We start from the raw sequence: 13,171 nt of genomic DNA on the forward strand, positions 1-13,171 counted from the left end.
CAAGTGCAATTTTGTCACACCATGGACTTTATGTTAAGGCATTGTTATTATTATGGCCCATAGATTATTGAGTTACTGTGATTGCGTGGAAAAAAATCCAAACACAACGGTCCATATATATATTCAAATCTCCGTACATTTGGAAAATAACTACTTATTTTATAAATAATATGATAATTAGATGTATATTTCTCTGATAACTAGGATGAAGCAATTGTTATTTCATGCATGTTATCATATGATAATAATAATATCTAGAAGCTTTGTCATGGCATGCTTCTCCATGCATGATGCACTTGATAAGTTACTGAAAACACTGCTCAAGATAAATAGTACTTTATCCCGTCAAGCAGTTGCACGGAATTAAGTAGTTATGCCATTTCAAAAATGACATTCCCTCGATCATTTTAACAATCTCTAAATTCATTTTCTGATCTTCTGCTTGCCTCGAATTAAACTTAAGTAGAACGATCCATTCTCCATTAATGCCATTGGCTTTGCAAAGTTTTGTTTCCCACTTGCAAAATGCAGGAGCAAAAGTTGTTTCAAATAACGGAGCTAGGTAAGACATGCTGTTGAGCTGGACCAAAAAGGTTTAGGAACTCTCTTCTTTTAAATTGCATGGTTTTATTGGGCTCCATCTAATTTACTAATTGGTTTAGAAATAAGATATCACAACAAGTTGCCTAAACAGAAGTAATAAGTAAACGATGTGGTTCTATGAATAAATGAATGAAAATTTTGGTGCTTTATCTTTATCTTTCCCTGTTCATAAAGCTTCCTAATGCTATCGACTCAACAGTGTGGGGAAATGATTAGGTTTCCAAAAGATCCTAACAGTCTGAAATAACAAAAAAAAGGCGAAATTGACAGTCCAATAATGGATATTATAGTGTTCATTACTGCATTCAAGGCTGACTCCAAGGACATCAAGTCAGAACATTGCACCACGGATTTTAGCTCTTTTATTTCCTATAGGTGCACATGCAATTGATAGCTTCAGTAGATTGACACGGACAAAGAAACATGGTGCAGCACAAATGTGAAGTACTTGTGTTCTTCTGGCTTTCTTAAGCATAGTTGGAGCTGTGAAAATTAATCTTGAGTTGGTTCCCTAATAGCAAAATTCTTCGAATAATAGGAAATTTCTCAAATTGTTGTTGTCTTTCCCCATGGCCAGGATACTCTCCATGTCATTATTGTGCTAACGAAGTTAGCCAACAATTGTTTTATTTTCACAAATTTCATGATTTATTCATGGTCGATACAAGAAACGCTTGTGGATTGCAACATAATGTTGCTACTTGTTATTGGTTGTGATAGAGTTTTTACTATTTCTGATTTTTTTTCCAAAGTTTTTGTGGAATGTCCGAATTGTTTCCAATCTCTGAAACTCCTTATTTAGCTGAGTTGTTCCTGAATGCTGAAGTCGGGAATTAATATGGTTGTGGATGTTCTAACCACCACTGACCATAATTGCATGAACTTGTAACTCGTACGCAGAGATTTCTTATTCTCAATTTAAGAGTTTAGCCTTTACTTACATCAGCTCTCTTAATATTTCTATACTGGAAGGATCTATAGTACTTTATTAGCAAGGAAACTTTGTAACGATCAAAGAATTTGTGTTCTGGATCTTTATATGTCCTTCAGAAGATAAATCAAATATCCACTGTGCCCTGGCTATTATTGTTGGGAGGTGAACGGTCAGTCCCTCGAGGGTTTGTACAATGGGAAGCACTAAGGTTCGGTTCCACTCTCGTCTATAAAGTATTTCCGTAGGATTCTAATATTAATGATGCTCGCATTCTGTGTCCGATACCATTAAAGAAAATGAAAGTGGAAGACTTGCAAAGTTTCTCGGTAATGATGGAGGTGATGACCTCCAAAACTCCACGAGCATGTATCATTCTTCTCTCTTCTCTTGCAGCAGAACTGGATATGAAAAAAAAAATCTCTTAAATATCTTGACTGTGATTACAAGCATTAACTGTTCTATTATACTTAATCTCAATCGAATATAAAGTATTAGGAATTTTTATTCTGCTTTTTAATGCACGAGGATCAATCATCAAAGAGTAGGAAAGAAGATACGAAGATGGAATAAATTTTGCCTCGACAACCATTAACATTTAGAAGCATTCCTACAAACATTTTGATTGCATTATGTAGGAGATTAATAGGAGCTACCAACGACAAAGATCTAAATAAAAGCATTAGAACAAAAACTGTTACCGCAAGATCCGAACCGAGGTTGGAGAGCAGCTCGGACGACCTTGGGGTCGACTGGAGGCGAGATGCACAGCTAGGTTAAGGCATCGGGCATTGGTCTCCTTCGAGGATGACCTACAAGAAGTTTGCTTACCGGAGAGTTTCCAGCGGAGGACTCTCCGATACTTAAGTCATAATATAGTGGCAACAATATGGAAGAGAGAAGCCTCAACAGAGGGTGGTTCTTTGTGAATAATATTGCATGTGTGTTCTTGTATACCAAAGGTACTCCGGGTCGCTCCTTCATATAAGCAGCCTGTTTTGTCGTTACTTGGGCCAATATGGCAGGCACTGATGGCCGGGTGGTACCCCGTAGTACCGCAGCGGCGCAGGAGTTAGTCTGCGTGGGCGGCATGCAGCGCTAGTCGGGTGCAGACTATGGTACTACCATGACTGCGGGCTGCCAGAGTTGTCGATTGTGAGGGTCGTTAGTCCATGTCAGCATGTGCTGGTTTTTCACCTCGGCTGATTGGCTTCTCGGCGAGGGCCGAAGTCGTTCACCTCAATTTAGGCCCGAGGTTAAGAATGTCGGTCTGGCCCGAGGTCGAAGTATTCAATATTTTTTCGTCACTTGCCCTCCGCCCCCACTTCTGAGGCCAGACTGCATTCCAATTCAGGTGACAGAAGTCGAGTCGTCACCTTGATCAAGGGCGAAAACTTGGTCAGGGGCATTAAATGTATCGATTGGTCTTTTTGAACATCATCTTATCCAGGGGGATGCCTTCGTTGTCTTGGATCTTCGCCTTAACGTCGAAGATCATGTCTGAGGACTCGACTTTCAGTGTGATGGTTTTGTCAGCAAAAGTCTTCATGAAGATCTGCATTTTGCGAGATTGAATTGGGAGTTCTTCTTTTCAACTGAACGAAGTTGGGTACCTCGACAGTGGAGGAGGCGAGGGTGGCGGAGGCAAGGATTGAAGTCCCGCCTTTCTATCTTTTTACTTATATTTCTTCTTGCTTGGGTAAACCAAGCTTAATGTACTTTTCTTTTTGTTCGGCTTCTACTAAGTTCAGTGTAAAATTCGAAACTAATAAAAGTATAAAATTTGTCAAAGTACCTGACTTCAATTTTTGTTTTTGTTGCTTGTTTTTGTTGCTTGAGTTCAGGTCATCGCTCCAAGCTTTGACCTTCTCTTGTAGCTCTTTTTGATCAGCTTCTACCGAGGTCAATGTATATACTAAAAGATAATGAAAAGTAAAGAATTTTTCAAAGTATTTGACTTTGGCCTTTACTTGTGCTGTTCATCTCTTGGTTTGAGTTTAGGTCGTTGTGCGGATCTCTTCCCCTTGTGTTTAATTTCATCCAGGAAGGAGCAGTAAGGAGCTTCGGTCTATCTCAGGCTCCTTGGTCGATCTTTTCGAAGTTCGATTTCGGAGGGATTTGGAGTGAACTCGGCTTGTTCATCTCTTGATTATGGTCCCCGAGGAATTTTGAGCGGTCTCGGCCTTGAGTAGGTCCCAGGTCGGCCCAGAGTTTTTCTTTTCATCTCTAGACTATGATCCTAGAGGCATCTCCTAGAGAAATTCTGAGTGGGATCGGTCTTATTCATCTCTGGACTATAGTCCCTGTCTCTAGATTATGGTCCCAGAAAAATTTCGAGTGGACTCGATCTTGAGGAAGTCATAGGTTGGCCCGGGGTGTCTCTTTTTATCTCTGGACTACAGTCCCAGAGGCATTTCTGGACTATGATCCTAGAGAAATTCCGAATGGGCTTGGCCTTGAGAAGGTCCCAGGTTAGCCCGGGATATCTTCTTTCGTCTGTGAACTATGGTCCCGGAGGCATCTCTAAACTATGACCCTAGAGAAATTTCAAGTGGGCTCAATCTTGAGGAGATCCCAAGTCAGTCCCTGGGGTGTCGCCTTTATTGATCATCTTTGGACTATAATCCTAAAGGCATCTCTAGACTATGGTCCCAGAGGAATTTCGAGTGGGCTCGATCTTGAGAAAGTCTCAGGTCGGCCCAGGGTATCTCTTTTTATCTTTGGACTATGGTTTTAGAGGTATCTCTGGACAATGGACCCAGAAGAATGCCAAGTGGGCTTGGTCTTAAGGAGGTCTCAGGTTGGTCCTCGGGGTGTCTTCTTTGTCGGTGATCTCTGGAGTTTTCGCTCTCAAAGGAATTTCGAGTGAGCTCGATTTAAGGAGGCCCCCGACATCCCCGGGTTGTCTCCTTTATTGGAGCCCAAGCATCCCTGGGGTGTCCCAAGTCGAATACGGTTGCCATAGTTGTCTGATTCGAAAAGCAAATACAACAAGAGGATTTTTATTAAAAATAAATCTAGGCTACAATAAGTCCATTAAAAATAACTCAATTTCTTCCTTCGTTAGATGTCAATGTAGTTAGGGTTGAACCCTTTCTTTAGCGACAATCTGTTCCTGTGGAATCCGAATCGAGGTCAAAGAGCAGCTCAGATGACTTTTGGGTCGACTGGAGACAAGCTGAGCATGCTAGTCAAGGCATCGGGTGCTGGTCTTCTTTGGGGATGGCCTACAAGAAGTCCGCTTGCCGAAGAGTTCTTGGTGGAGGATCCTCTAATGTTTAAGTCAGAATAGAGTAGCAATAGTATAAAAGAGAGAGCTTTAGTAGACGATGCTCCTCTATGAATAACATTGCACGTGTGTTTTTGCGTACTTGAGGTTTTCCAAGCTGCCACTTTATATAGGAGAGCTTGTTATGTCGTTATCTGGGCCAACGTGGCATGCACTGATAGCCACGTAATGGTCGATAGTACGACAACGGCGTGGAAGTCAATCCATGTGGGCAACATGTAGCACTTGTCGAGCGTAGACTATGGTGCTACCATGACTGTGGGCTGCTAGGCGTGTCGGTTGTTAGGGTCACCAGCCCTTGTCGCTATATGCTGATTGTTCTTCTCGACTGATTGGCTTTTCAGGTGGGGCCGAAATCGTTCACCTCGATTTAGGTCCGAGATCAAGGAGGTCGGTCTGGCTCGAGGTCGAGGTGTCCATAATTTCTCCCATCAAAAACTTTAATTGCATTATGCAGGAGATCAACAGTATATAAATTATTAATAAAGCATACCTGAAATTCTGAAGGTCCAAGAATAACTAGAGGTTTTCTCACTAACATCCTCTACTATCTCGTTTGGACAAGATTAAATTAAGATTTGTTTTGTTCGCAGAAAGAATTTGTGCTCACTGAAATATTTTTTTTAGAAAGACGATTCCTAGAAATATGATGCTTGAAAAAAATAATTTTGGCATGTTTGATTGATCATGTAGTGGCACGTTATAGATTCGTTTATATTTGGTTGAGCATCCACTTTCTGAAAAAATTGTATGAAATACCTATTATACTTTTAATAAAGAAAAATGTCTCATCCATGAATTTTGGTGGCTTAATGGTACTTTTGAAAAAAAAAAGGATCCTAATTTTCAATCAGTGGGAAAGTAGCTTTTCCATATCCTTTGTAGGATTTTCTTTTCTATAAAATATGGAAATCTCATTTTTATAGCAATGCTATTTTTTCATCTCTCTTCTTTGAAAACTCTAACTAAACAAGAAGTATTTCTTTGTTTCTCTATTGATCACACTTTTTCTCCCTATTTTTCCGCAAACTAAACGAGTCAGAGATACGAACCAGCTAAAATATATATGGATAGCAAGTGTCGCTGGCCAATGAACATGGACTCGTTGGAGCTGACCATGGAAGCATTTCATAGCTTAAACCTAACCCTATTCACATCCGGAAGGAAAAGAAATTTTAAGCTTTGGATCGGATCGGGTATACCTCACAATGAGTTCGGATCCTCTACCCCGCATGCTATGCACACCAGGTAGCTTTGCATACAGGTTGGGTTGGATACATGTTCGGTTAAAAACTATCAATTTGAACCTAATCTATTTATTAATCATTTTTACCTCAACCCAACCTTTAACAAATGGAATCAAGTTAAACAAGTTAAGTATTGCCACCCTTGCCTACATATTTGGACGGATTGCGTGGTGGAAGATAGCCATCATTTATTCTATAGAGACAGTTGTATGTTATATACACATGAATACTGATTACTTTGTTTGTTATGTTATAATGGAAGGCAAAAACTATAGATTCAATAGAATGATGTACGTTAATGGTATCACCCATTGCTTGTCAAGAACGGATAAAAGAAAAAAAACAGTTTTGAATGCATATTATGATCACCACTAATCTTGATATATATTGAGCTTGTTCTCCTCTCATCCATGTTAATCTTGATATTGTTGTTATGTCTCATGCCTTTGCTTCAGGCAAGCAGGCATCAAGACTCTATGAGAAAGTTCTATCTTTTCAGATGGATACTACTATGGCAAGTTGACAATTTTTACCCTCTTATCAAAGGTAGAGCATCCCTTCCGCATAAAGAGACATCTTGCTGTCATAAGCTGCTGGTTATGCCCTTTTTAAGAAAAATCCAAAATGAATTGATTTTCTATTTATTGAATTGAATAATTTGATGGAGAAGAAAATAGATAACAGGGATATGTAGATGTTTTTGCTGCAATAAAAATAAATGGGAGATGAATAGAATCAAAAGATTATAGTATCACATGGCTTTATATATGCACTCAAAATCTATTATGTGTATATCAGAAAAATGTATCTATATATCATGAAGTATTAGTTTTGCAAAGATAAACAAAATAAATACCTAGTTGCACTTCAAAGTTCAAAAATCTTCTAATTTGTAAAAGTCATATTTGATTGGTGTAACAAATTGTTTAGTAGAACTAGATCCAATTAATAATCGGTCCAATTTATATCTAAACATATCAATAATTTGGACTTGCTATTAATTATGCACTAAGTGAACCCAAATAGCAAAAAAAAAAAAAACATCAATATGTGAAACTAGCTGATAAATCTTATTGGTTATAACTTATAACCTAATAGATAAGAAACTACAATAGATATACATGGATGAAAGGATTCTCCATGTGCATTGCACATGAAATCTACTAGTCGAGTAGTGTAAAAAAATCAATAATACTACATCATTGTGGGGCAACTAGGGTGCAAATACACACAGGTCTTAAAGATTCCAAAATTTATCGATCATCTACAGAGATTTTGAAGCAATCAGTGGATAATCCAATGGTGCAAATGTACGCCTGAACACTGCATAGCCCATCAAAACCATCGACCATAGCCTTGTAGCTCTCCAAGCCAGTCTGCTCCACCAGCGGATAACCATCGGGAGCAATGGTGGACACAGCTATTCTACATTCTTCATGAAGGCGATGGCTGCCAAAATGTGCCAGCTCGGTGATTTCTATGTTTTGTTCCCAAGCCACACTTCCACACTGGCAAAATCCAAGGAAAGCAGCATCCCATGCAACTTCGGTTTGGTTTACACCTCGGTAGAAGTGAGAAAAACTACGGAGCTTTTAAGGTAATTGGTGGAGTAGAGTGAGGACCCTGGAGACCAAGGAAAGGTCTTTTCTTCTGTCCTCATGCCCCGGGACTGGGCATGAGAAAGAGAGCTCGGGAAGTAGCCAAGAAGGTTCCCCTCCGGACCCCTCAAATCAGGTAGTTGTCACTGTCGTTTGTAAGGACAGAAAGCTTTTAAAATTTAGTGGTTGATCTGGGGATATCAGCCCACGAGATTCATCATGTATAAATAATGACCGTCGTCACATAAATTACAGGGTTGTTGTTGTGTTGACATAATTATTAATTTTAATATCAGTATCATCATTTTTTTATAATAGATTTAGCTATGATTTTATTATAATTAAAGTTATTTTATTCGACAATGATGCACTCGTAATTATTATTTTATTCAAAAACCAATCTACTCCATCATGGTTAGTTGCTGAAACTATGAAAAATAAAACTTAGAATAAAATTTAGAGAACATGATGCACTCTAAGTGGTTACTAAGCTAAATATGCTCATGGTTGAGATCCGAGGTAATCAAATATTGGGGGATGCTGGATTGTTCGTAAGTGCCAATGAGTATCATCATGATAAGGTGGTAAATTAAGTTAATGCTCCCGAGATGCTAGATTAACAAAGCTTGACATTATATTTTCTAAAAATTAGGATGTAGGTAATGCAAATGAATGACTAATTATTGTATGGGAGCCATTAATTCATTACCTCTCCCCACTCAAGTTTTTTTGGACTTTCTACTCTTCCTAATCTCCATAAATTATAAAGCTAGCTCTTGAGATTGAATTCGTAAAGCTCACTACTTCATAGTCAATTTTTTTCCGAAAGTTAATGGTTAGATGGTGCTATAATGCCAACTTATCATTGGAATTGGTCTGTTGTAATTATGTTACCAACATGCATTAGTAAGTAGTTGTAGAGATAGCATAAGTGCATGTGCGAAATATATCTAAGTTACGTGAGGATGAAGATGTTGCATTTGGCTTGCAAATTTAGAAAATCATATATTGGAACTATACTTTTCTATTGTGAACTCAATTGCATTAGCAGCAAGCTTTTAAACCCTAATTGTTTCAAGCTTTTAAGAAAGTCAATTAATATGATATCCTGCATTAAATAACATATTGTTAAATCCCCCTCTCTAGAATTAAAATGAACAAGTTGGATTAGGTAAATATAGATTCAACTCATACATCTACAGCAGCCCAAACTCGTGAACAGGTAGGTCTATGATGGAAATCTGCTGACCATTGGTTAGAAATAGATTCAATATAATTCAATCCAACACCGTCATATTCGCCCAAAGTGGCCCTAGTTAAATCCCAAAAAATAAACATAGAAATTTCAAGCAACGATCCATAGTTCTAGATCCCATTAAACTAGTTTTTCGGAAAATGAATTTAAAATCAATTTCAAAACATTGTTTCATTCCTGTTTGATCTAAACTAGTGCGAAACCACTTGCCACCTTAAAGCAATCCATGCAGTAACAAAAGCACATTAGATGGTTCTCGAAAGCTCATCAAGCCATCTAATATAATGATATAAGTTGGCCACCGGATAAATCGTGATTCATGATGTGCTCCATTATAGAAAGATCTGTATCCATGTTCGATCACCTGCTGCACATATGTTGAATCTGCACAAATCTCAAAGCAGCGCACAGGGATCTACAGTTGGATCATCCACCAGCTCCTTCAAGATATGTGCAGCGAGATGGGAGGTGAAGTTTGGAGCGCTTTGAGAGCTGTGCGTTGGGTGATGGAAAGGTGGATACATCCCGAATCCGCTATGGAGATGCACGCCATCTTGCGCCTTCCAAGTCCAACTCCCGCCGTACTCTTTGCAACTTTCTCTTAAAAATAAAAAGAAAAATAACGCGTAATCTTTGTGCCTGTGGTACAAATCTTTTGGAACCAATGAAACAGAAAAGGACGGTATACGACTGGGGAGAACATCATGCCGCATTTTCTCCCAACGAAGCTTCCTCGAAGCTCACTGCCTCCACTTCCCTCCCCCTGCGCCTTCTTTAACCCTACCTCCTTCCAACCCTTCTCTCCCGTCTCTCTCTCGAAAGCCGAAAGCCAGAAGCCATGAAGATGATTAGTCTTCGGGCGGCCTTCTTCGGCTCTTCGAAGAAGAAATCCCGTTCGGTCTCCCGATCCGAGGCCTCCTCCTTCGGATCCAACGCCGCCTCCTCCTCCTCCGAAGACTCTCAGTGCACCCCAAAAACCGTCCTCCCCCGGTTACCCGGCTGCCACCTCGCCGCGCCGGCCGCGAAATCGGCGTCCTCGTCGTCGACGGACTATCCTTCGGCGGAGAGGGAGGGAGAGAAGAGGATCACGAGGCGGGAGCTGGAGGTGGTGCTGCGGCGGCTGGGTCCGGACCCGCCGACGGAGGAGGAGGTGGTGGCGATGCTCGCCGAGGCGGACCGCGCCGGCGACGGGAGCATCCGGCTGGAGGAGATCGTGGAGCTGGGGTCGGTCGTCGGACCCCCCGTCGTGCCGGAGCTCCGGGAAACGTTCGCCGTCTTCGACGCCGACGGAGACGGCAAGATCTCCGCCGAGGAGCTCCTCGCCATGTTCGTCACCCTCGGGGACGAGCAGTGTACTCTGGAGGATTGCCGCCGTATGATCGGGGTGGTCGATTCGGACGGTGATGGCTTCGTCTGCTTTCAGGATTTCGTTCGCATGATGGACGGCCAGAGATAGATTGTCGCACTAATCTCGGATCCGATCTAACCAAAATGGGCGGTGGTGGTGAATGGTTGCTCTTTTTCTGTGTCTCTCTTTGTTTGTCCCTTTCCTTCATCTTGTAATTAGAAAAAGAAAAGGATGGACCAAATCAGTCGTCATCATCCGTTGATGTAGCTAAGCATTAGTCAAAATCGATTGCTTGCGTCAATATTGGTATGATTGGGAAGGACGTTATCTCTTTTTTTTTTTATTATTTCCTCAAGAGCAATTGGATGGTTTAATCAAACCTATCACTACTACACTAAGATTCCGTTTGAAAGAGCTGTTGCAGTAGAGTTTTTAAAAATAAAGTCTTTTGAAGTAGAGCTTTTATAAAAAGCTGTTTACTGTTTGATAACTCCATTTGTAAAGTGTTATGCCAATTTAACATGTGTTTGGTAAACAAACTAATAAAGTATTTTGGTATAACAAAATAACTATAAAGGACATTGCATAGTATTATACAATAAAGCATAATAAAATATAATATATATTAATATATAAAAATATGATTTTATATAATATTACTGCAATATAAAATGATATTATTATAATATAGTAATATAATATTATATACTATAGCATAATAATTTAATATAATATTAAATTATTTAACATAACATATCAATGCATTATGACATAATATAATACAATAATAAAGATATAAAATCTTATAATTATTAGCATAAACTAATTTTTCATAATATAACAAATTTTTTAGCTATGTGATAAAACTAGTTAACCAATTATTAAAGGGACATTGATACCGGAAAGCAGGAGAAAAGAGGAAGAAAGAGAGAAGGAGAGAAGAGGAAGGAGAGGAAGAAGAAGAGAGAGAGAGAATTAGGCTTCGCACCTAACCCTAGCTCAAAACTTCACACCAAGGCTGAAAGAAGAGAATCACAAATTTTTATTCATAGTATAACCCTAAACGATGTACGATCCAACATATTTATAGATCCGGAAAATACAAAAACTTCTAAAATGACCCTAGTCACACAAAAGACCCTCAAAATAACGAAATACCAAAATAAGCCCTAAAGGCTGTCAAATAACAAAATACCCTAATAAGCCAAAATAAAATAAAATCACTCCAACCATAATGAAACTGACTGAACCATCCTCCTGCAGCGACTGTAGGCTCGAGTGATGGGCGATCTAGTACTAGTGTCCGCACCAGCTCCCTTCCGATGGGAAGAAGTCAACCTCGACGAACGTGGCTTGGTATAGCTCTGGTAGTACTTCAATAGGTCCGGATCAATTCGTTGAAACTCCTCGTGCATGTTCCAAGTGGAGTCGGACTCTGGTCATCCTCGCCAACGAACCAAAAAGCGTTGGAGGCCTCCATCACTGGTAAAAATTGTTTGATCGTCTAAAATAGCATCAACGTGCATTTTTTTTGCTCGGTGGAGGGGTAAAGGAATCAAAGCTGGTATGGGATCAGTAATAGGGGAATCAACGGGCTCAGGGGAGGGCTCAGCAAAAGGGTCATCGGAGATTGTTGGTGGCCCCTTTTAAGCAACCAAATCTTCAACATTAAAAGTTGGGTTAATACCAAAATCAAATGGAAGGACAATGACATAGGCATTAGTGCCAACCCTATACAACATTCTGACTGGCCCGGCACTACGAGCCTGCAATTTCTTAATGGTTTCAGAAGAAAATCGTTCAGGTCGAATATGAATTATGACATAATTCCCAGTTTGAAATTCTTTGGCACGTATGTGGGAATCAACTTGCAGTTTATAGTGAGTATTACTTGCATGGATGCACTTGTGGATTTCTTGATGTAACTCATGAATATATTGTACAAATGTATGTGCAGATTTAAAAAACCTAACATGTGGTGACATAGATAAAAGATTTAAAGGTTTCCTAGCTTTGTAACCATGCACGACCTCAAATAGACTCATGCCTATGGACCTATTGACTGAATTATTGTATGTAAAATATGCTACAGGAAGAAATAAATCCCAATTACGAGTGTGTTTGCCCACAAGGGCTCGTAAGAGGTTACCAAGACTTCGGTTCACCACTTCGGTCTGGCCGTCAGTTTGTGGATGGTAAGTAGTGAAAAATTTGAATTTTGTACCAACCATGTGCCACAAAGTTTTCTAGAAGTAACTCATGAAACGGACATCTTTGTCGGACACGACGGTGTTTGGAAAGCATAGAGTTTGACAATCTCATCAAAGAAGAGTTTGGCCACTTGGAGGCATCAAAAGTTTTTGAACAAAGGATAAAGTGGGCCATTTTTGAAAAATGGTCAACGATTACAATAATGGAATCGTGTTTTTTAAAGGTACGGGGAAGACCAAGTACAAAGTCCAAACTGATGTCATGCCAAGGACGATCTGATACCAGTAAAGGGGTAGATAGGCTAGTGTTCTGTTTTCGGTGTTTGGCTAATTGGCAAGTCCGACATTAGCCAATGATTTTAGCAACGTCTCTTTTTAGGCTAGGCTAGAAGAATTGACATTCCACCTCTTCAATGGACTTATCCCGTCCGAAATACCCGGAAAGGCCACTTGCATGTACTTTTCACACCAAAAAATCTCTTACTGATGTCCGTGGGATATAAAGCTTTGCTGCCTTAAACAAATAACCATCTTGAAGATGAAACCCATCGATCGAAGGTCCTCGTCCATTAGCGAGGGCTTTGTAGAGTTCCCCAAAATTAGGGCAAGATAAGTAGTTCTCGATAAGTTTGTCGAAGCCCGTGATATTAACAGACATGGTTGAGAGGAGGGTCACTCGATGACTCAGTG

At 39.9% G+C, this 13,171-nt stretch overlaps 1 protein-coding gene across 1 annotated transcript; it reads left to right on the plus strand.

The window, feature by feature from the left end:
• The first annotated feature begins 9,564 nt into the window (after window positions 1-9,564).
• On the plus strand, window positions 9,565-10,584 carry LOC103705076 (probable calcium-binding protein CML36). The gene has a single exon (XM_008788673.3). It carries the CDS (start codon window positions 9,762-9,764, stop codon window positions 10,377-10,379), a length of 618 nt encoding a protein of 205 aa, XP_008786895.2. The 5' UTR covers window positions 9,565-9,761; the 3' UTR covers window positions 10,380-10,584.
• The last annotated feature ends 2,587 nt before the right edge of the window (window positions 10,585-13,171 follow it).

Source organism: Phoenix dactylifera, chromosome 12 (assembly GCF_009389715.1).
Source record: "Phoenix dactylifera cultivar Barhee BC4 chromosome 12, palm_55x_up_171113_PBpolish2nd_filt_p, whole genome shotgun sequence".
Classification (NCBI taxonomy): domain Eukaryota; kingdom Viridiplantae; phylum Streptophyta; class Magnoliopsida; order Arecales; family Arecaceae; genus Phoenix; species Phoenix dactylifera.

Bases quoted from the DNA above. Each gene is read 5' to 3' on its own strand.
- LOC103705076 (XM_008788673.3), top strand. From the start codon at position 9,762: ATGAAGATGATTAGTCTTCGGGCGGCCTTCTTCGGCTCTTCGAAGAAG.